The 25,218-nt window shown below is 36.5% G+C and overlaps 1 protein-coding gene across 1 annotated transcript in view; it reads right to left on the bottom strand.

Moving 5' to 3' along the window:
- Positions 1-1,564: 1,564 nt before the first annotated feature.
- Positions 1,565-25,218, bottom strand: part of LOC139690815 (uncharacterized) — a 34,348-nt gene continuing 10,694 nt past the window's right edge. The window contains exons 3-7 of the mRNA XM_071588398.1: positions 15,719-16,352; positions 14,487-15,129; positions 12,210-12,480; positions 7,294-7,493; positions 1,565-3,002 (exon numbers count right to left, since the gene is read on the bottom strand). Coding sequence (XP_071444499.1) covers positions 2,544-3,002; positions 7,294-7,493; positions 12,210-12,480; positions 14,487-15,129; positions 15,719-16,352 — 2,207 coding nt within the window. The 3' untranslated portion in view covers positions 1,565-2,543. The remainder of the gene's footprint in view (positions 3,003-7,293; positions 7,494-12,209; positions 12,481-14,486; positions 15,130-15,718; positions 16,353-25,218) is intronic.

Genomic DNA, 25,218 nt, shown 5'->3' with positions numbered 1-25,218 from the left:
GCATCGAAAACTGCATAGCCATTGGGTCTGCATGTATGATTTCATGTACCTTGGCAGGAATGGATTTCAGCTGACCTTTGGGATATGACATCGTTTCTTTTAAAAGATGCCTTCATTTGTGCAGGAACCACATTTAAGCTCATATAGTCAACCTGAAAAATAGGATGCTCAACACAAAAGATCAAACAGAGAAATTAATTTTACAAATCTTAAGGAAATAGGGAGTTAAATTCACATTAAATGCTTGATTTGTGATGATGGTCACTGGAATAAGAAGAAAAGCAGGGCTAAAAATGCTCTACTGCAGCTAAATTATTTCCTTCGTCATTGTGGTCATAAATTCTACAGTTGATTTGTGTGATATATACATAGATCTTCTCCAAATCACTGTTCTTCATACCTACATTTTCATTACCATCAACATTTCGGAGTTAGGCCTCAGATACTAAGTGCATCCACTAGGTAGCAGATGAAAATGGATGTCTCCGAATAGGTAGCTGTGAAAGAAATGAGCGTATTCATTATTAATCTTGGACCAAAAGTAGCAGTACTTTGTGGATGTATGGGTCTATCTCTAGGTGAGAAAGACATTAAAAATACAGAATCCTATAAAGATGCTGAGGCATGGCTATCAGAACTCCATGAAAAATACACCTCTAATTACCAGAAGGAGAGGGCAACAGCTGTTCTTCATATAAATCAATGAATTTCGTGAGATGTTGTGACAGTTACTTTGTTGGAGTCAATGTGCAGTAATTTCACAATATAAAAATCATTCACCTCGACCAGGACACAGATCTCTTGATTTTTGGCTGAGTGCTTGAGCCAATGAATCTATCAAGGCATACTCTTACTCTGTGATTTTCTAAGAGCTTAGAGGAAATAAGATATTGTGATGAACCACCATATATATAATGTCACAAGTAATTGTAGCCATATGCATTCCACCACAGACCGAAAGGTTAAAGCCAACATTTAAATGCAGAGGTTTCAAGCAACACAAGTTTCCCATCAGACATCAAGGGATTCAAGTTTAAATCTGGCAAGGCATGATTTTTACACTATGAAATTCCTACAGTTCTTCTTATAAGTGAAAAAGGTAATGCCACAGTATTAACTTGAGGTTAAACAGTACATCTACTTTTTCCTTTTTTTAAATTTTTATTAAATTAAGATGTGACGGATCACACTGAAGTCAAAACACCTTCCCAAGCATCAATAATCTGAAATGAAATTTGAGTCAAAATGGAACAATTACACTTACTTATGGTGTTAATATTTTGCAGAGACAAAATATTTAATGAGGTGACATTTTTTAAAAACATTTTCACCAATGGCTGACTGAGAATATGTGTGTGAGTGTGGAATTTTCATGAATGAAGAAAGGTGTGCTATTTTACATTTACTATTAAGGTTATGTATATTTATTTCCAACCAGGATTCAAGGGGATGATTCTGTCACAAAAGACTGAAAATCGAAATGTTTCTGCTCATCTTGGTTGGAAACATCAGAACAATTAAAACCACTTTTACATACAGTTATAAATTTTATTTTCCAGTCAAAAATCATACAAATAAAATAACAAAAGCTACAAAAAGTTATTAAATCAAAGAATAAATTTGAGCATGGACCATTCATGCATATATTGCTTTAAGTTCCATCAAAGCATATATCAAACATTGATGAAAATTACCTTTATTTGGCTATTGAAAAAATATTTATCACAAAAACTGACACTGACTATGACTACAACTGCATGTTCTCATGCAAAAATATTTGAGCAAGTTACAGAAATTATTACAGATAGTGATATTTGATCTTGAAAAGTAACTTCATCATCATTTCATCAAAATGATAGTTATTAGTTTCACCAAATAAAAAAAAATATTGAAACAGTTTTATCATTATGAGGATTCATCACAGTTCAACCATTCACCCGTAAAAGATGCATTTTTAGCATTCTATTACACCAGTTCAAGTCATTTCATTAGTTTGTAATAAAAGTCTATCCTGTTTGCAAGCTCCTCATTGTGTACGAATATCTTTGCTGCCAATGCTCCCACTTCAACATATATCAAAAGTTTCAATTATTTCTTAATAATTTCAAGTTCAATTGGAAAAAGAGTTCACCAGCAGCATTCAGATTTCATTGAACCAGCAAATATGTAGAAGTGAATACTTCATCATTCAATTGTACTTGATGTTACATTTTCATATCAGACTTATTTACATTTCCAGCAATATAGGCATAGTCAGCCCGCTCCTGTACTTATTCCTCAATCTCAAACATTGGCCCCAAAATAGTTTCATCATGCTGATATGCTTCCTGTAACTGTTCTGAATGCATAAACATATTCTGATGGATCCATCTGCCACCTGAGGGGGAAGTTTGGGGCCTCAAGGGCTCGGCCTCTTGAAATCAGCACCAAATTTAAATTACAAACATCGCGTTTCTGAGGCCATTATTATTTTAAGGCCTTCTAACACATGTTTCACTCAATCTTTTATTCCATACACAGCTCCAATGCTGCTATCATTCTCGCTACCGATGAGGACTATCACCTTCACCTGGTACCATTGGAGGAAGACCACATGGCTCTCTCATCTCTGCCCACTGTATAGCAACTCGTCTCAGCAGGGGGTCTCTGAATCTTTGAGCTGTACGATCTACTACTGAAGCAGCTGTGCGTATACAATCATCACCTCCAAATTCACAAACTCTGTAATGGTGCAAGAGTGCTGCATCAGAAGGGACGTGCACAGCACCAACACTCCCACCCCCTATCCCCATTCCTCCACCACCAGAAGTGAATTCCCACACAAAGTGATTCCCAGCTTCAACCACTCGTTCAGGACGGCAAATGTACTTAGAACGCTGCTTATGAGGGTGAGCTCTGGCTCTTCTTCTTGTCTTACGCTGTGTCACAAGGGCTGGCATCTTGTCTGGAAGCATGGTCTGGGAGTCTACTTTTCCCTTTGTAGGCTTTGTAGGTTTTGTAGGCTAGGAGAAACAAACATATTTGCTTGTTCAAACATTTGTAAAGGGCAATTCATTTCCAAATAAATTAAAATGTGTAACCCTGGTAAAATTTTAGTAGTAGGTCTGAGGTACTAAAACAAGATGATCTTGGAAGTGCATACACAGTATATATATCACGATAAACCCAATATGATAAACCTCTTCAAAGTTTAGCAGATTTTAAAGGGTGCAATCCAAGAAGAAAGACATGTAGCCATTGCAAAATCTTTGAATATTTTTAAATTTAATCGTTTAATTTGATAGTTTATTAAAAAAAGTAATTCTCTTATGCTTGAGGAGGAATCTTCCAAGTCTTGCATATATAACAATATACCTGTAACCAAATTCCCAATCATATGAGTCAGTTCTTTTCTTTTGGAAATACATATGTATCTACACTCATGAGAAAAAAATTATGGTAAAGTGGATAGCAAGTCTGCTCCAGCTACTCTATTTTTTGCATATTATATCATTCAATGGGACAATTTAAATCAGCCAAGTCAATACACAAAGGCTACAAATAAACCAAATTTTCATACAAAAATGCCAATAAATTTTGTTTAACTTTAGTTCTGATTGTCATTAATAAATAAAACGGAGTTAAAAATAAGTAATGCTCATGTTGAAAATTTCAAACTTATTCCATTTTCATTTCTATTGCAACAATGAAAACTGTCTAAACAGAATTCTAAACAAACCTATTCAATTGCAGACCTACAGAAATCAACAGCCATCAATAGCACATAACTAATGAGTACTTCATTAGGAATATATTTTTATGAAAAAAAATATGCCATAAGAGAAATATGCAGAGCCATTAATCAACATCCATTAATAAAGCTATGTGACAATGCAAACTAGGAGAGATTGACTGTCAAACAAACATTTTTGGTATTTATTTCTTCAAATAAAAATTAAACAATTGGGCCAAGACAAAACAGCACAGTTAAATATGCATGTTCAAGGTACAGAGTAGGTACATTTAGGTTTAGGTCTCTAAATTTAGATAAAGTTTTGAATATTTATGTATTTGAATTGATTTTTTTGTTTAACTCATATGTGTATAATTATTTGCATTTGACGGCTAGTGTTCACATTAATATTGCACATGCCTTTAGTAACATCCAAAAGATGTGGGATGAATTATTTTTACGAATAAAATAAAATAACTATTTCATTTATTATTTTAATTGTCAGGCTTGCTTGAATACAAAACTCCAATAGCCGTAAACAGTTAACCTTTCTAAACAAAGTACAAATGAAATTACTTGGCTAGCGCCACTAGTCAATGTGAAACAGGACACCACATGACAACAGACAATTTAAATCTCCTAAAACAAACTATGAATAATTTACTTGATGCTTATGAGAGCATTTTAATTTTCAAAAACAGAGACAATCTCCTAAACAGTGACACAGGACCTATTTCATATTCCTCGCTTTTCTCCCTGTTAAATTTAAAATAGCCCTTAGTCCTTTGTAAACCTACAGTCTCTTCAACGTTTGTGCATCTTATCCTTTTTCCTTTCCCTTCCCTAAATGTCAATTCTCCGTTCTTGAGGTATTCCCTTCATCCTCTGTAACGTTTTTCCTACATCCTCAACGGTTATTTGTTGGTAGGTTGCCTTTCACTTCTCCCTCCCCCATCTACGTTCGCTTAACGGTTGTGCTAAGCTTCCCCTTCACTTTTCCCCCTTTTTGCAACGGTCATTTCCTTGACCATGTAATTCCCCCTACCCCTCACTACATAACCTATCATTTCAAACTCCTCTACCATCAGCCTTGTCTATTGGCTCTTGTCTTTTTCACCACCCCCCTTCCCCCACACATGTAACACTATATATTCTTCGGATTGCCCTTACCCTTTCTCACTTCGACTTGTGTTGTCGTGACGATTACCCTTCAGTACGCTGAAGAGGGCTACTTTGTGGCCGAAATACACGTATTCGTATTCACCTTTCTTATCCTCACCTTTTTTACCTTTTACCCCTTCTTGACTTGTGGCGCTAGCCAACTTATTTCATTTGTACTTTGTTTAGAAAGGTTAACTGTTTACGGCTATTGGAGTTTTACATTCATTCAATACAGTATGGGTATTTAGCAAATTCATACTACTAAATCGATTAAATGATGAAATATTTAAGATCTAAATGCTTAAAGTCCACAAATTCCTTTTCACTGATGCAAAAATAATGTAACAAAGACCGTACGATGAAATTACCTTGGCCTATATCACAACTTGTTTATACAAAAAGTACATGCATTCAAAAGTTTCAATTTCTGTTTTGTGATACAAACAATTTTATTATTTAGATTATCCCTGTGAATCAGACGAATTTCACATTGTAGTTGAGAGAGAAATTTCCTTGTTAAATATTTTCTGGAGTTACTTTGGCCTACCTCATTAATCGTTCATCAAAAAAATACATATATTAAAAATTTTCAATTTCTGTTTTGTGATGCTTAAAACTTATTCCATAGGTTTTCACAGTAGATCAAACAAATTTCACATTATGGATGACAAAGAAATTTCCTTCTCAAATGTTTTCTTAAGTTGGTACATTGCTGTCCCCACCTGAGATTAATTTACCTACTCTCAATGATTTAAGTTTACTTGTGTTTTTATTGATGGGTCAATGTTGCTCTGAAATTAGCCCATCTCATTATACCCACAAACTTTCAAAAACTTTCCTGAAGAGCAAAATTTCTAAAATATAATGCAAATGTGATATGATAAAAATAATTATTCCGCTTGGTTTGAAGACACCGAATAATGACCTTGTTATAACAAATTCCATTAATAATTTTCATTAGGCACAAAATCAATTTAAATCAGAGCAAAGAGCTCAACCAAAATAATACACAAATCTTAGGAGAAAAAAGAATCCACTTCTGACACAGAAATATCCTCTTCTGGTGAATTTTGGTTCTCTTACTAATTTCTCTGGGTCAATCCAATTGTACAGCATTCTTTTGAGACCATCTCCAAAATTTATTGGGCTGTTGCATGCACAGTTATCCCTGACTTATCATTCATTGACAATTCTGCTTTGTTACAATAATATTCTTCCTTGATCTCTTACAATTCTTCTGTTGAGTGCTCTCAGGAGTGACAGAAGTTCCCTCAGAAGAATTTCACATTATTTGTGACAATTCAAATCGGCATTCGCTAAATAATGTTTGTGAGTAAAATAATATATAGCAAATGATATACCCTACATGCTGTTTGGTGGATTATCTACATTTGATGATGGATGTTGGACTTGTATTTTCCATGTTAAAACATGAGGTCATGTGGTTGAATCTTGTATGCTAGATTAAGTTGGAATGAAATAGGAAGATATTCTCACTGTATATAAAGGTGCCAGAATATTATGTATTAAGACTTAAATGGTTATACACATCGTGTATGAAGTTATTTATGGGAGCAATGCATTGTATTCTTGGATGGCAGCCTCTCCACACATTTGAGACCTATGATGCTTCCTAAAGCTCAGAATTATCAGTAATATTATCAGTAATATCAGCATATGAGAAATTGTATTTATATTTGTGAAAGTAAAATTATATTATTATTACATCCACTGAGAATAATTGTTTTCATATTTATCCCAATGGAAAAATTGTTTTTAGTTAGGTCACAGCTTTTTAAAAATACTTCAACACTGAATAATTACATACAGTATCATCTTCTGTGGCAATTCAAGAGCTGCCATCATAGTATGATCTGCGCAAAAGAGTCAGTTAAAGCCATCATTAGGGTCCATCAACATAGGTCAATATTTGAGTTTCTTAACAAACCTTTCTCTCCCTACTATGTACCATATATTCCTCACCATTCTTCAATGTTCAGTATTCATAAAAAACCTTTTTTTAAATGACTTCACTTAAGATATAAGAGTTTTAAAAATAGTACAAAATAAAACATTTCCATTATAAGTTTCATCTTCAATACAAACATAACTTAATATTCACTATCTCAAACTCAAAATTTATTTAATTAATTCTGCCATATCACTCGTGGTAACTCATTAATTTATCTCATGGCATTATTTAAATACATTCTCATGATAAATGTATAGGTCAAAAAGGGAGATAAAAAACAAGTGTTAAGATTACAGAGTAACTTTTCATGATAATTTAAAAAGCAAATTAAAATTTAAAAAAAATCAATCAGGGTATAATTTCTGTAATTAGAATTACTTTAGCAAATATTTCATTTTTGTTATTCCAGTCCAAGACAATTATGAAGTGCAAAATCTTAAACAATTACCTGTGGAGATTCCTCATCATCAGCCCACTGGAGATAAAAAAATGCATTTTGAAAGGAGAATGCTCCAGCAGCTGGGGCACGGGCCACTAGCGAGGCCAGAAGATCTGCAAGGGAGCTGTCTGTGTTATTCGGCTTTAGGTTGACTGGGGGCTTCCCAGTGCTAAGTGGCTGATCCTTATTCTGCTGAAATTTCCGTGGAACTGTAATAGATTACTTAAAATGAACAACTATTCTTGCATATGAGAGTGAATAAGACTTAACATGAACTTTTCCAAGGCGTGAATTACTATAAAGATACAATAAAAGGATCCCAATAATCCTTTTTTGAAAATGTAGTGGAGCGGTTTTTGATTGGATAAGAATTAGACAATCTCTCATGGAAATATCAGGAAGTATTGACTACTGATGAAAAATAAAAAAAATAGGAACAATAAAGTTTTGGAGAGAGTAATGTACGCCCAGATCAAATTTTAATGTTCATGTTCATTGATAATTTTCCATCTATCAACACCAATTCAAATGTCAAAATATAGTGTCACAGATTTACATGGAACTCTAAAAAGAAGTGTCAATAGGAACAGAATAATTAAAACATTTGGTCCCAGCTCAAGAGACTAATTCTAAAGTATGGACACTAGCAAGTATTAAGGGGGAGAAATAATGTCTATCTTCGCCTACAATTTCAGTACTCTCATAAATTTCAAATTCACACTTATTCATTTGGTCATCCCAGCCATTTGAAACAACCAAAACAGTATTCTGGAAATTGAGAAGGCAGGGGAAAGGGAAGGTATTGATTTGATGATGAAGCTTCGGGTATCATTCCCAACCAGAAGTGCAGCACATCAGAGTTTATGATCTAAATGGCATGATAAAACTCAACTGTTTATTCACCTGAAGGTTCCATGCTGCTTCTGATTAATTACTAATAACTAAAAGATTAATGTCTAATCAATTATTGATAACACTCAATTTATCTTTAAATGATGATTTTATTTCATCCATATCAAAAAATAAAATTTCTTAGTTTGGAAATGATTGATTGAGTGTTGGTATTGTTCATGTACAAAAACATTCAATTAACCATTATTCCATATAAAAACCATAAACACAGAAATCAGCCCCAAAGTCGGTTTGGCTGGTGATGGTAGAGTTCACCCAGTACTAAGCCGAACGGCGTGTGAAATTTACACATCAGGGTAAGGGGGCCAGTTCCTTTCCCTGTGCCGGTTATGGTTTCCCAGGAAGATCTGGTATAAAAGATCAAATAGCTTGGGTGAAGCTGCAGGTGCCCAGAGAGGCTTGCCCGGGAATCGAACCCGGGCCCTCTGGTCAGTAGTCCAACGCTCTACCCCTGGAATACTGTGACCCATTATTCCATACAAGGAACTATAAAAAGTAATATTTCCTTCCCTACTATAAAATTGGCTTACTTTAATCACTGTGTTGCCTCATATTCCTGATTTAATTATTCCTTGACTCCTTCAGCATTTCCAGACCATAAAAATCATATTTTTCTGTACACTTCCCTAAAATTTAACTTGAAAGCTCCACAAATTCACTCCTTCGATGTATAATCACATCAAAGAATCACCATGCATGCACACAAAATAATTTTCCAGCATACTTAACGAAAAAAAAAGGTTCATCCCACCAAATTGGTTACAATAAACTTGGTAAAAAATATTAAGAATATATTTTCTTTCCTATATCCTGAAAATATACTGGCTTGGCCTTCCTCTTTAAGACATTAACCAAATTGAAAATCAAATAAAAATTCTTGACTTTTCTAGATTTTCCCAGGTTTTCCAAAAATGATGGCCCTGATTTCCTATTCAAAAGCTTCAAATGGGGCATGCTAGGGGTCAATTATCAACACTCCTTCATAAGACCTTATTATCATATATTATAAAACATTTCAATAAGCATCATCGGTGTTCCTCTGACAGCTCCTTTCAGAAATTTCTTGCTGAAATAAGTGCACACTGTCTAGTCCTTGACAAAATATTTTTTAATGATTATTTACAGAAATAATTTTGACTTGTCCAGTTAAAATTTGACCATCAATCACCTTGTAGCACAATAAACATCTCTGAAACCATTCCTGTAAAATACCTCATCATGGTCCAGCTTCTGGGGGATCCAAAATATTTTAAGAACTACCAAATTTGCACCTTAAAGGATACAAGAAGGTACAGAAAATTATAAAGGCATGAGAGAGTCTCCTTTTCAGAAATGATTTAATGACTGAAATCGACTAATGTCTATAAGCGGCTATGAAGTCTACAATGCCTAATGCCAATATTTCACTAGTATTCATCACCATGCAATTAATATATTTTTATGCACATATTATGAAGTTACGATCTATATATTGGAGTGTTTGAAGCTGCATTGGCAACTAAGTAACAAAATATTCCTACGATTATTGCCTAGTTACCAGAACTAAGGTATGTATTCCTAATTTTCATGGGTACCAACTCCTAATGCCAATAAATACTGACCTTTAAGCAAACCCATGATGCTTTAAACTCAAAATTTAACCTGTTCTCAATATTTCTCGACAAATTTACAATAACTACTGGAAGGTATTTCAATTAAAATTAAGCATTTGGATTTGAACGCCTAATTGTGCATACAATTTAACAAAACAGGGCAAAAACACATGGAAATTACTAAGGAATACATCTCTTTAGAGGCATAATTTTTCCTTTATACTCATTCTGTAGTCGCTAAAAACATTATTTCAACAACAGTTATTGGTTTCATTCAAAAGAAATAGTTTATCTGATGTTGGCATACATATTAGTTAATTCAATATAAACAAGAAATAAACACAGAATAAAGTACAACTTCAGTTGTTTGCAGTATGATTTGCCTACCAAGGATTCTAGCCCTTGCCACTAGTTATTACCTAGAATTCTTGCCTGAGTTACTGGTGCTGAGGATTTTTGCCCTAGCAATCAGTACTGAACTATAAGTGCCTAATTTGTTGCTTTAGGTAACAATTCCTCATATATTGAACTCTTTGACCAGATAATGAATAATGAAATATTATTGATATCCTTGGTTAAAATTTCATTACAGAAAGGTTAATTACTGACTTATGGAGTAACACGTCAATCAGTTAGGATAAAATTTGATACTTTGGCTGAATTTTAAGGTAAAACGTCTACCTTCATTCTTTTCATTTTCTCATAAGTTTATTAGTTTTTGTGATTTTAGTACCAGTATTCTAAAATTTTACAGTTGTTTTGCTTCAAATGTAGTCTGAATTTTTAAGCTCAATATAATCTTGTGGATGCTTAAAGTAAATGCCAAGCTATGCAGCAGTGAATAACTATCCTTTGTACTTGTGTGCTTTTTAAATTAGCAATGGACATAACATTAAAAACCATTTTTAATTAACTTGCTGATATCAAATGGCAACTCATTATCATGAGAAATTTAATTGGAGCTGATATGTTTTTTAAGGGATTAAGTATGTATGAGTTAGGTTTTCAGATTTGTCAAGTAAAATCCACAATGAACATTGATTCATGAAATCAACTGTTTTTTTAATAACTGCATAATCATTTTGGTCCAGTAGATTTATAAAACTCTTTTTTTCTAATTTCTAACTAAATTTGCATTCTAAGCATGCATCAAAATGTTATGTTCAAGGACAACAAAAAATAAGCCTAAGAGAAAATCATGATAAATAGATTAATTTTATAATCATGATTTAGACTAATATAATTTTCAACTTGATATGTATTGTACTAAGTAATAAAATATGATTATACTAAGAAAACAATAATTTTACTTTAATTTATTGAGAAAGATACTAAAAAAAGATAGAATAGGTTTCATTATTATAAGCTTAAGGAGAGCAAGATACAGCTGAACTCCTTTATTCCAGATTCAGATAGGTATTCCAATTAAGCCTCAAAATTTCTCTCGAGATAACTCTTGTTATAGAGCTCTTTCGTACTAAGATGCACAAGTACAAACTTCATCAGTCTGAGTTGTTCATTCTTAATAGCTGCAATTATGTATGGATTTGCAAAGTAATTAGCATAAATTCTTTCCTGGAGGATGATAGATCATGTCAAAGATTGCCTAGAATACCAAAATTGTTTAACAACTGAATAGCTAAAACTCTTGTCTTGCTAACATATAATGGATGAAGTCATGCATCCGGGATGAGGTATCAATCTTTTTTGGATAGCCCAATGTCTTTGGATCCTTCTACCACCCAATATAATCCAGAAGACCCGAAACGACTGATATGGTTAAAAAGAACCATACCACCCATATTTTTAACATGTTTTTATGAACTGGTGAGGTAAGAATGTAGCCAGCACAAAAATAATACCATGCTGCTTTGATAAATACCATTGAAATATTTCCTAAAAATTTTTGTTTTATGTCCATTACTTACAATTATACTGAACATGGTTCATTTATAAATGCCCATTGAACAAAGAAGGTAGATGAACAGCTGCAACCCTCTCAAATATATCTAAAAAAATTGTGAGGCTAAAATACTAAAATAAAACTCCAAACTATTATGAAATCGATAGCATGTGAATAGAGATCTGCTCAAAGTTTAGATGGTTATCCACATAGTTTGTATAATATGTATACTGTTTTGGTCTCAGAATTATGGAAATGCATACCTACTTTCTCATTAGTAAGTTTTAGAAAATCACAATTCCCAAATGACTTCTATTAAAGCATTTCTTTCTTTTTTACTTGGATTCCACCATTATTTTATGTACAACTGAAATATCTACAAAATAACAACGAGAAAATTCTAAACCATTTCGAAAACCTGGCAGAGGCCTTAGTCCAACTCTTCAAGAATAGAAAGGGGTCAACTGCACTTGCAAATTTCTCATCAAATGGCATGCTAAAATAAATGCTTGACTAACCTATGAATTCATCGAGGTCAATAAGAGCAAGGTACCGGAATCGATGCATGGAGCGATATAAACAGTCATTAAGGGCAGCAAACAATCCCTCTGTTCTGATTTCACGCTGAGACGCCATATCCAGGCTCCAAGGCAGAAGTGTAACTATGCCTTTCTGCGCATAATGGTTGAGTATGCAGCCAACTGCTGGTCCGACTGTGTGGTTATACATTGTGAAGTGTTCAAAGCCAAGTAGAGAGTGAAATTCAATAAACTCCACCATATGCAAAGCCTGTAATTTGAGAAGATATATAAATATATTAGCCAATGTCATCATGGCATGTTCCACTATGAATTATCTCAGGAAATATTAATTATTAATCTTACCATATTGGGACATAAAATGAGTCGGGCATACATATATGAACATATTTCACATAAATTATGCAAAAATTGTTATTAATCATGGCACATGAGTTAAATCATTGTGCTTAAGATGGCAATTGATGGGCAGCAAATGCATTGGATATATGAATGAAACATTCACACTAATTCCTGAAGACTTTTACTCAAACTGTGCACTTAAAACTTTTCAGGGGACATCCCTAGGTCGGTGAGTATATAAAAATATATTCTACAAAAAGGTTTCTAGATTGCGACCTAAGGAGGATACATATTTTCAATGGAAAATAAAAATGGGGAAAACAAATTTTTTTCATGCAGAACAAAATCCTTTCAATTAATAAAATATTAAATCACCTACAACCATGGGGCTTGAAGTAATATGCAGTAAAAGAATGAAACTTTCTAAATCTGTTCACATTTCACTCAAAAACTGAATTGAAAAAATCCTTTTCAAATGCCATTTCTTGAAATTTCATCAGCATACAAGAGTATGTATGATTATCATAATTTGTCATTTAAGTGCATAGGCGCGACGTGAATAAAGTTATAATAGGATCATATTTAATTTTGACCATTTTTTGTATACTGCCAAGGTGCTCTGTCACATGAATTAAGAGAACCTTTCTATTTTAGAAATATTCTAGCATCCAAAATGTTAAACATTTCATATAGTAACTATTTTACTATAATTTAATGAGCAAGGAAATATCAATTTGCTCTGAACAAAAGAAATTTAGTAGCTATACAAGCACAGATATTGAATTACACTGACTTTGCTTACGATAAAAAATAATTTAATGGTATTTATTTTGATCCAAATCAAGACTCAGATTGTATAGGAAATTTACCTTAGCTTATTTGTAAGCAACTCAAAAAAGAAAAATCGCTTTCATAGGATATTCATATTAAAAAACATGCAATAATTATTTTCCACAGATGTACTGATGGGCAAGTACTAATTTATGTTACAATGCAACAACTTCAGAGTGTAAAAATTATTTGCCTTGCCGGAGGCTAATGATTTCTACACTCTGAAATTGTTGCATTATAATGCACACTTAGCAGATGGCTACGTTATAAGTTACTGTTACGGCATCTCCTGCAGTTTCTTGGAATTTACTAATCTATGTGTTTTAATATGTTAATGTATTCAAACTTCTATGAAGTGAAGCCTAAAGCAGTTTAATTTTTTTATAAGAAATTATTGTTTAATGTCCATGGTGCTGTTCTACAGTCTTTCATATGAAGAGCAAATGTGTCATGAAAGAATGAGTAGCGTGTGGAGCGTATCAGTCTGTGGTAGATTCCAAAAGTGACATGTAAAATACATTTTTTCATAGTTTCATAAAATCAGAGCAATATATCCCATTTCAACAACTTTACCATTTCATCACCAGGTGTATTCATAATTTCATATGAAGAGATGTAAACATATTATTATGAGATATAAGTACATAATGATTTACTGTCAACACAAGTTTTTACGCGGAATTTTCAAAGAGCAAAAATCATTCCCCTTGAATGGGATTGTGTGGATTGAGTGAATGATTTTTACACTCAGAAAATTATGCATTTTAATGCAAATTACTGAAAGACTTCATTAAAAGATACTGTTGCGGCCGCTCCCGTAGTACTTGGAACAAATTTTTAAAGTTTCTTTTTCAAAATATAAATGATTTTTATTCATATTTGATGTCAAAACACAAGCTGTTGTTTGTTGTATGTTTATGTAGAAGCTGTGATATAAAATGCTAGTGAAATATTATAAATGAATAATCAAAATATTTCGTATCAAATATTCATTTTAATTTCTCACAACTCATTGGTGCATTTAAATAAAAACATGAATTTTACCATCATCATCATTTGTATGTCCAATTCCAATACACTAACCTGGTTGTAGCTAAAATGTAAAGGCTTGATGCACACTCCCCATCTCTCTCCAAATCTGGGATCCAGCTTCGCCTCTGCCAATTGGTGGGCCTCCGTGTTGCGTACCTTCAACCTGTGGGCTGGCACTGCTCTACGGGACCTGCTCACCACAGACACCCACAGCGGCCAAGGTGGAGGACCCGTGGGTGGACCCGAAGCAGACGGCAGCGAGTATGCTGCCGACTTCCCTCTAGCAGTCGAGAACTCGCCCCGGTGTGTCCCTTCGCCTGGTGTCGCGGTTGAAGATCCCCCGGTCATACCACCTCCGAGGACCGCCCTCAATGGGCAGATGACGAAGCATGCGCTGTACTTAAGGTTCCAGTTCTCCCGAATAACCTTTACTCGCGCGAGCACCGTGGCCACAAGGCGAGTATCCCCGCGCGTCTCCGAGGAGTTGCCCGCGGAGGAGGCGTTGACGTTCCCGGAGGATGCAGAAGGGGAAGCGGTGGAAGGGGGGAAAGTGAAGTTGGCCGGAGAGGAGGAGGAGAGCCAGAGGCGGCACCAGACTCGCTCCGGGCTCCTGGTGCGTGTGGCGCCTATGATGCGGACCATTCTCTCGCCGCCCCGAGAGTCGTAATAGGCCGAGTATACGTAGAACTTGAACCTGTGGTGAGGTGGAATGTGAAGTCTTTTAAGTCTTTCATTTTGATTCTGATATCGACAAATACCATGTTGGATACTTATGCACTGATAATCCATATTGAACATAGCCATATATGGTCATATATGCAATGGAGTTCATTAACATGAAAATCGTCGGAGTGGGAAATAAATTAGAATTTCATAAACGGTAATAACCCTTCAGGCTATCATAAATTAGTTAGTCAGACAATTTGCTCATTATTTAAAACTAGATCCCACCGCTTTGAATTGTTCATAGAACCTTTTATCTCTTCAATGGATATGATTAAATTCCAGGAGTACAACTGAGAAGTTTTTGGAAATTATTCCATACAAACAAATGCTACCCAGCGGTCCCAGACTTATTTCTGCCACGAGGTACTAATGAATAAGTGCAATCGGCGGAATTTCCACGATGCAAATTGGAAGAAGAAATTTAACAATGTTAAATGGAGACTAACCCCATCATTTAATAAAGCAATAGCGGAACGAAAATGTAAGCAAATAATAGAAAACTAACTCAAATAAATAAAAACTGGTGTAGTATGTTCCAGAAAACAAAGAGTCCCCACCTGGTTCCTTTGACTGGCTGCCACTCAGCATCTTTGACCGGCGGCAGCTTGCTTTCGGCGGCAAGCATGGCATCATCCTCCGAGCCAACCATGATGGCCGCATTCGCTGCTTCCTCTACGTCACTTTTTGAGAAGACGCGGAAACCATTCTTCTTCCCTTTGCCCCCATCAGTGGCCGCGGGGGCTTTGAAGCGCGACGACACACCCTTGCTCTCGCTGGCTCCGGCTGCCCGAAACCCTCGGTAGATAAAGTAGTCCTCGGCCGCTGGGCCCACGACAGAGTCTTCATCGCCTCCCTCCACTTCATAGTCGGGCGCGTCGAGGCCCCCTGCGCCGCGTCTTCTACCCCAAGATCCACGGCCGCGTGACCCGGGGACCCCGGCTGCTCTTCCTCGACCTCCCGGACCCCCAGATCCGGCCTCCCCGTCAATGAACAGGATTTCGGTGAGGACAATAAGCCCGAAAACTCCGAAGAAAAGTAGGACGAGGAAGAACGAGAGGCTGGCCCGCTCTCTGACCCTGGCCGCCGATAATCCGGAGCCTTTTCCGAAGGCGCCGGACGAGCCTCCTAGGAGCTTCTTCTTGGCCCTCGCCGCTACGCGGCCCACCGGCATCGCTCCACCTCCGCGCTCACCTGGATCAAAGACAAAGGAAGTTTTATATTTGCAAAACATGCATCAATTTACAAAGAGTGTAAAATAAGAGAAAAAGAATTTCTGTTAATATAAGTACGCAACTCACTACATAAACAGCAAATGACTCCGTGACAGCTGAGAAATGATGTTCAGCCTCACGGATAAGCATCATTGAAGTAAGGAAACCAACTAAACTTATATTTAGTTCAGATTTGGATTTGAGAACACCATAAGACAAATACAAATATATCAAAAAACAGTACATACCAATGTGAAGTGTCGAAAAAAATATTTTTTACAACATTTATGAATCACATGAAAATATATTAAATTACTCATTGCAAATAGGGCTCAATGCAATAGGGAAAATTTAAGTAATATACCTCTTTATTGATAAAACTCTATCAAATAAAAAAATCAATTGATGTTTTCATTTCTTGTTGCTTGATTGAAAGGAAGACCGATCAATGCTAGCTTAGAATAATTGCATTCAATATAATAGCAGTTCAGGAATGTTCGCCAAAGTTTCTCAAGATATGATTTAGCATACATTCCCTGGATATTTTACTGAGGTACTGGCCAGTTATCTTAGGAGATGGCGGGATAAAAATTCATCCCGAATATTAAAAATGTCTACTGAATGTCCACCAATGTCTACTGAGTGTAGGGACGGTGAGACACCAAGTTGGTCGATCTAGCCAAAGCCAACGCCACGCTAGGCCGAAACGTAAGTTACTTTCTGGCCAGCCCTCGCATGCGGCAGCTGAGCGAAGATCTCGCAAGACGAGAACTGATTTCAAAATACTATATACAAGTGACACGCCAGTACAACACTAAAGCTGCAATGGAAAGCGTGATCGGGCGAGAGATTGTTTCTCTAGCTGGTTCAAGTCATCCAAATCCTAGGACTACATCTGAGAGGATCAAATTTACTGGCTGCTGTTACAATTCTGCAAAGCAAACAATCAGAACAAAGAAGGAAAACGAGGAAAAGTTGCGGCCAATGCGCACATCCGGTTTGCGATTGCAAAATGTGAATTTCCTAAATATCATCAGTGTATTCATGAATAAATATTTTAATAACAATTTATTGAGCACGTAATTATTGTCCAATGATTTTTATCCAATTATTTAAATTAATATTTAATCAATAACAATAATTATGACACAAAAATTGCATTATTTGAATGGTGGGTACCCGAGTACTCGGTTGTGGCTGGGTGGTTACAATCTTTCAAAGCTTCAAGCTTTTTTCAATTTCAAGAAAATAAGTGTTAAAAATTTGTTCTGAGCATACCCTGCTTCAAAAATAGTTAAATAACGAAGATTCGGAGGTTTAGGGCGGAATTTCAATTTTTCAGGAAGTTTATATCACAAATCCATAGTTTTGGGTACCCGGTTATGAACACAAGGGTTAAAAATCGGTAAGAAGGACTAATTTAAGAACTAATACAAAGCATGTATCTTTTATCCGCTTATCTAAACTGACTTTAAAAAATAGTAATTATGCCTGGAATACTGGTAATTTGATTCATTATATGCCCACATGCCCATTTCGATTCTCAACCCGCTGAATGAGTCATTATTTACATGGAGATGGGCTTGGATTTGCATGGTGATGTGGATTTAATTTTTCCTCAAATTCGCTCCATCGATGTGGCACGTACTGATTTGGTCCACTAGTATATTTTTCATTCCTATTCACAATGTTCTAAATCAATTAAAAAACATCTTCATCTTTCCCCTTTTCAATGCATCCACCCAGAGTAATCCATCCATAGAGAGGAGTAGTGAGGTGAGGTTATTGGTGGACCACAGGAGTCTAATGAAAACAAACAACGGACAGGGAAGAGGAGGGAGAAAGTCATAAGCTGAAATAACGTTTCGTTGGCAATGCTAACTTTGTCGAGAAAGGTATGACAACGAAATGAATACACAACTGAACACGGCGGAGTAAAGCGGGAGGTGTGGGGTGTAAAGGGGGTTAGAAATGTATGGGGAATGGACAGTGGGAGGGGAAGTTGTATGTTATGAGTGTGAGGATAGTTGGAAGAGGGGTGAGACAATGAGGCCCAGGTCTGAATTTGAACTGGTGACATTTTGCAGATGCTTACTTTCATAGAGGGCATGGTGGTTTTCAGGGGGAGATTACAAATTTGCAAGGATATGTGGAGCGTATGGTAACAACTAGGTTTTTGGTAATGTTGGACTATTAACAGTTTACTGTGTCAAAAGTGGACTAAATAATCTTTGAATCGGATGAGTTTCATTGCAACTTGCAGGGCATTTTATTTGGTATGCACAGGATTACTGAAGAGTAGATGTAATATCTCTAACACGGCAAAGAGAGATTTTGTCATTTAAATTCGGTGGAGCTTTCTCGAGTAAGGCGGTCCTCGTTCCCAAAATTTGGAAATGCCACCGGTTCACTATGTCATTGGGCAGTTATGAATCAATGGACTTATTTTGATACTCGTATAGAGTGAAGACCTTTGGTTAAAATTATGGATAAAATGTGAAGTGAATATCTTTTTGTCGTAAATTGACGAAAGGGTGGTTGTGGGATCAATTAGTGTTTGAATTTTTGTCACTCGAGGATGTGGAGAACAAATTAGTGTTGTAACCTCAGATAATGGCTATGTTTTCTATACAATTTTAGTTATTTGAAGAAAGCATGTTCATTGAGTGGGACTGAGAATAGGCAGCTCATAAGGAAATGGAAAGCAGGATCTTTGGCTCTTTTGGCAATGGAATGATTCTTTTTCGATATTTGAATGTGATGGTTTCCTAAATATTTTCGAGCATAAGCTAAAAGGATTTTTAATTAAAGTGTCCAAGAAGGATAAGTTGTTAGATTGGGTTTCCATAGTTTGGGAAATGAACGGGAGAAGCATTCTTGACGTCAAAATGCAACAATATCAACGATTCAAAATCATTCACCTTGACCAGGATGGTCATTAGTATTTGTAATTGCATGCACAATGTGCAAGTAGCATGGACATGAGTAATTCGCATTAGTGGATGAATTCTTTATAAGTTACCATCGCGGCATCTCTCACAGTTTCCTTGAATTCTTGAGGCCAGTGAGAAAGTCATGGGTGTTGGCCATGGAAGTAAGTGCAGTCGACGGTCACAAGTAGACAAAAGATAATTGAAGGATTGTAGTAATTATAATAGTTATTCCCCTTCCGTTATGAACATGAGTTCCCACTCAGTGATAAGGATGAGTTTCAAAAAGGGAACCAGAAGGCAAAAAGCAAAAGTGATAACATTTGCAACAAGAGGTTATCAAAAACAGTGAAAATACATTCAATGGGCGTAAGTGGACGGATGATAGTTGAAGGATTTTAGTAGTTAAGTAGGATGGATTGTAGTAGTTTTAGTGAGGCCATGAAAATGAGGTCCCACTCAGAGATAAAGAAGAATTTCGACAAGATAAGCGATATGCAGGAAGGATAGGTGATCAAAGTTGCGAAAAAGGTGGATGCGCCATTTGATCCCGTCCCTTCAAACGTAATGGACTTCCTCAAAATCGCGGAAGACCAAGAGTTTTTAAGGGGCAAGGAATCCAGCCACAAAACGATTACCATATTCAAACGCTCCCTTGCGTTCTCTGAATTTATAGGGCTCGAAGGGAGGGCCTAGGACCATCTGAACGCACAGCAACTTATGACAACGTAGGGATGAGTGCGATGCTGATTCAGCATGCAGTGAGTGCATTACCAAAGAGGAGAAAGAGAAAAAATACTTGCGCTTGACAGTGGCAGAAAAAATGATCCACGTAATGAAAGGAGACTCTAGGCAAGTCGTCATATTTGAGATATTTTTACAATGGAGCACTCAAAAGGTAACTTCATTTCCAGTGAAATTTGTAGTTGTTATATTCTTCTTATTCCCTCTCTTCTTTTTACCTGTTTAAGCGAACGTCTTGAACATTTGCGATTCCCCTTTTGCGCTCCTCCATTCCAACTCCGCCACTGTGTTGAGAATCAAAATTCGCTGCCTAGTTATCAATATTTCATTCGTAATCATGTCATATTTTTAAAGCTTCAGTTTAGATAACCAGGTAGAAGAGAGGCCCTTTTATTATTCATCTTCGTCGATTTCTGTCGTTTTTTTAAAACACACTCAGAAAAAAAGATCCGAGGGGAGCGCTCCAGCTAGCTTTTAATTTCCTGAGCGGAAGTAGTTGTAAAATTTATGTGCGCGCAGTGACCTCTAAAACTTGTTCCAAAAAACAGAGAAGATTTCACTTGCACGGTCACTGAATCGTTTCTGGGCCGACGACATCACCAGATGCCGAGAAAAAGTCCATTTTTAGGCCTTAGTTACCCCTAAATGCCAGGGAACGTAGGTCCATTTGATGCCAATCACCTGCAAACTTCACGCCCACGCGTCTGTGGCCTACGGCCATTTTGCCGCAGGTTCGAGAAACGAATTCGTCATATTTTTTTGACACTTCACCATGAATGAAACCTTTTTGAAAAGCTCCTCAAATTAAATCTTTTATCAAACCAGATTATCCTTATGACCCGCCTAAATGCGGTTGGAATGGGTTCAAGTCCCGTCGCATGCATGAAAAATTACCTCTGATGTTCTGATGAATCTGAAACGTCTAATGAATGCCAAAAGTGGCTTATCAGGATCACTGGGGACTCCACAACCGTCCGTGGAGCAAATACCACAATTATTACTTTTTCCAGGCCGATGCTTCTACTTCGAATTCCCTCAGAGTGCACAATTATCTTATCCGGCTGAAATAAACTTTTAACGAAAGTGATTTGGCTACATGACGTTTTATAATTTTCCTGTCACAGGGAGCACCTCTGATTTTGGTCACATTCCGACGGTTTCGCGAATCCTATCGGTGAGCAGTGGAAGAGTACCCGCCACCGTAACCGTAGGAATGTTCCTTTTTGAAGTTGGTGACCTAACACCCCCCGCCACACGCCCTTGCGGCGGCTTGCGGGGTATTATGTAGATGTAGATGCAGGAATGGGTTAGGGGAAAAGGAAATAGGCTGAAGGAGAAACATTTTCGCCAATAATTGCCTCGCCTAATCGCCTATTCCCATCCAGGAAATATCATCAATATGATCTCGGGAAGGGCAAGTCGTCAGGCGATGGCAAATCACCTACCTACATTTTAGGGATATTGAATCGGTAATCAGGTTAACAGAGATTGAATAGGAGCCCCTGTAAATGCATCCCATGCTGTAGTTTCGAATTTACCACGATAGAAATATGTACAAATGGCAAGGAGGGGTTTTTACAGCACAAATAGGTTTTTCTTTTAGCTGCTCGAACGGCTATAAAGTTGATAACATAGCGGGATTCGAATCACGACCCTTGGTTTTCCAGATAGACACGTTACCAATCTGGCTATTGCTATCTGTGGATAATTCCTAATGTGTCGAATCAGGGCTTAACACCACGTATTTGGGTATTCTTGCACCGGATGCAGTGGCAGGAGACACGTTGGCAATTACCCCGTTCTTTTTTTAAGAGTTCGCAGCATTAAGGTTTTGCATACATGCCTCCAGATTTTCGCAGCTCAAATATTGGATATAATTTCGCCATCATCGCCGAGATAAGCTAATGATGAAAATCCTGCGGTTCGCCAGGCTGTGGAAACGACCTAAAGCAGAGGATAGCTGAAGCTAAGACATTATGAAATCTCGGTACAAGAAATTCAGATAGTAATGGCTTAATTAATCTTAATAGTGTGTCGCTAAGCAGTAGTACCTCCGAGTCTGTAAGAATAGGTAGATAAGCGTAAAGCAAGTATTCATTAGTGAAGTCCGACCTAGTTTTCCTCGTCGTCTGCGTCTTTCGCCTGAAGATTAGGAATCTTATGTTTCCTAATCCCTGGGACGGAAATGGATACGTAAATGTTGTAATTGGACAGGGGAAATATCTGACACTATTTTCGCCGTTACGCAGTGAAATTTCTCCATTGTATAGATAACAGAAAAACAGAAATTCCAAAATTAGTATTTATTGATGACCATGGTTTCCCCACTGTGTGTCATAATCACGCGATGATACCACACAGTGGCGAAACCATGGTCGTCAATAAACGTAAATTGTGGAATTCCTGAGTTTCTGTGATCTATACAGGTGAAATATCGAAAATGGTGGGTGTACCTAGTAAATGCATTATATATCATATTTCTGTATCACTCATGCTCACACAGATAACATAGAAGCATTGGTCTGGATTAAAAAAAATCAGAATTATGTCCATAAAAAAATGTAAAATATATTGATTTAACATTAATTTGGCTTAGATACATTCTAAAGCCGTTTCATGGTCACATGTTTGTCTCCCACGACACATTTAGTGTCACAACGCTCGAGGAAATTAATAAGTAAATATCACGAAAATTTTCGACCATGCTTTAGGAATGAAGCCGTAAATTGTTGGCCCCGTTCCTATAGCAGCGGTCACAGTAACTTTCCATTTCATCCCGCGAATGTGGGATCCTGCGAGTGAAGTTCATTCCCATTCAATGACAACATTTTTGTCATCCAAGTCACAACTATTAGCAACGCTTGATCCCTATCTTTTCCCGGCGTACTTAATAATTTTTTTGTGCCATAACCAAGCGAATGAAACAAAATCTAATAATTATACTCCCTATGAAGTTGTTATGATTTTTTAAAACTAAAGTCCCATTACTAATGAATACGATCACATTTTAATGTTGAACGTCTTAACACCCCCAGCCACATTGCCTTTCGGTGGGTTGCAGGGCATTGTGTTGATGAGTACACACAGCTCCATTTATTAAGAGAAATCAATGCTATTTAAATGCAGAAATAATGAATACACGACTAGATAACCAGTATATGGCAGGATAAATTATTTCAATTTGATCTACCGTGGACATTTATTAACAATGGAATACGTAAGAATATAACTTATCAGAGAGACCCAGTCGTGAATGAACTTGATTGACTTGCCGATTTGAGCTAGCATCATTGCTCATTCGATATTTGGCGTATCTAAAACCTAAATATTTGTGATCCTAACATCAAGAGTTCAGAGACCCGTCAACATTTGACCTTCCGAGGTTTGACCCCACTCTCGGTGAATGTAGGTCGATCAATTTACCTTAACACAGAACTTGAGCGTGCCGAACGAATACCCTCCCTCATGAAAACTTAATGGAATTTTAAAACTTGATGAATTAACGTATTCCACTCTTTCCGGCTCACAATATTAAATGCAAGGTTTACAGATCCCTGAACTTATTCGTGTTGGTTGGCTACCGCCGTGTTCGGGAGGAAACAATAGGTGCAAACATTCATTTATTGCGAGTCAAAAATCTTTCAAATTGCTCTACTTTTAATAAAAAATTAACATTATTCTAGTTGATTTGCCCTTATATAGCTTTTCACGGCTACGTGGATTTTATATCCGACGTTTTGTTAAATTCAATAGCGTATGCTATGGTATGAATATGTGACGTTCGTCCGCTGAGCATTTGAGGAGATTTCTCACCGAAAATGGCTAAATTAAAACGATGCTGGCAATGCAGTTTCAATATTGGAAAACCTTTATGAATCCATACGAATGACATTCAATTAAATTCCGTATTGTTTCAATCGTCAATATACGAACAGTAAGGCAATTAAAAACAAAAAAAAACACGGTGGACATGAAGTTTTGCCAATAATGAAAGTAAGCATCCAAGTAAGACGATAAAAGACAAATATTTGCAAGTAAATCAAACAGAGAATTCAACTGCTTACATATTTCTTATTATCTTCAGCGAATATTTTCAGCCAATAACCTTAAAGTTCTCCCCTAATCTCTCTAACCAACACCACTAAAATATCTATAACATTAATACATTTGGCTCTAACGGTAAATAAAGATAAAATAATGGATAGCTCCCAATTCCAGGTATTTTCTCTCATTATCTGATGTTTCTAGTATACTCACATAGAGTGCCCAATTCAATTAGGTGTTTGTTTAGAGACGCAATATAAAGGATATTAATTAACAAAGATAAATTAATAAATTAAGCACACGCACCCTCCCGTGGCCATCCATTGAATTTACTGATAATGTCGATGAAAAATTTGAAATTATAAATACATTGCTGATGAATCTCCTTGTAAAATTTCCTCCAGAAATATTAGCACGTATTTCCAAACCTAATGCACCGTAGCTCAATTCGGAAATCCTCCAATCAATGACGTTACGCGAAAAGCTTTTCGCTATCACAAGAAAAACCATGATACCGATGCGTTCAATAGGTTTTAACACCTAAGAAGAAATAAAATAAGACGGTTAATAAGATGTACAAAAACATAAACTTTTCCAGTTCACCACAAAAACAAAAAAACTCACCGACCACAGCGTGGGATATACTGAGAACGATTGATATAGGTGGGTCGCGGTAGTCCAGGGGTAAATCGTTGGACTGCTGACCGGAGGGACAGGGTTCCATTCCCAGGCGTCTGCATCTGTAGCTCCCCCCAAGCTATGTGATTTTTCTGGTACCAGATCTTTCTGGGAAACCATGACCAGCACAGGGAAAGGAACTGGCACCACTACCCTGATGTGTGAATTTCACACGCAGTCGGGCTTAGTACAGGGTGAACTCTACCATCACCTACCAAACAGACCTTCGGGTTGATAACTGTGTTTATGGTTTCTATTGGTAAAGGTAAACCAAAAAAATCACGTTACCAGCGTGTTTGCCTCTTGATTCCTTAAGTAATACCTTTTCTCAGCCACCTAATTCAATCTTGAAGGAAGGTAAAGATCAAACGTTTTACAGCAATACTGCGCAAAAAACAGAATCCATCATCAATGCTCCTGCAGAATTTAAATGTATACTTGTTATTCAAA

Source organism: Hetaerina americana, unplaced genomic scaffold (genome assembly GCF_022747635.1).
Source record: "Hetaerina americana unplaced genomic scaffold, ioHetAmer1.1.p SCAF_3, whole genome shotgun sequence".
In the NCBI taxonomy this organism is placed as follows: domain Eukaryota; kingdom Metazoa; phylum Arthropoda; class Insecta; order Odonata; family Calopterygidae; genus Hetaerina; species Hetaerina americana.
Note: the sequence above shows the minus strand (reverse complement) of the source record. Positions and strands in the feature narration are given on the sequence as shown.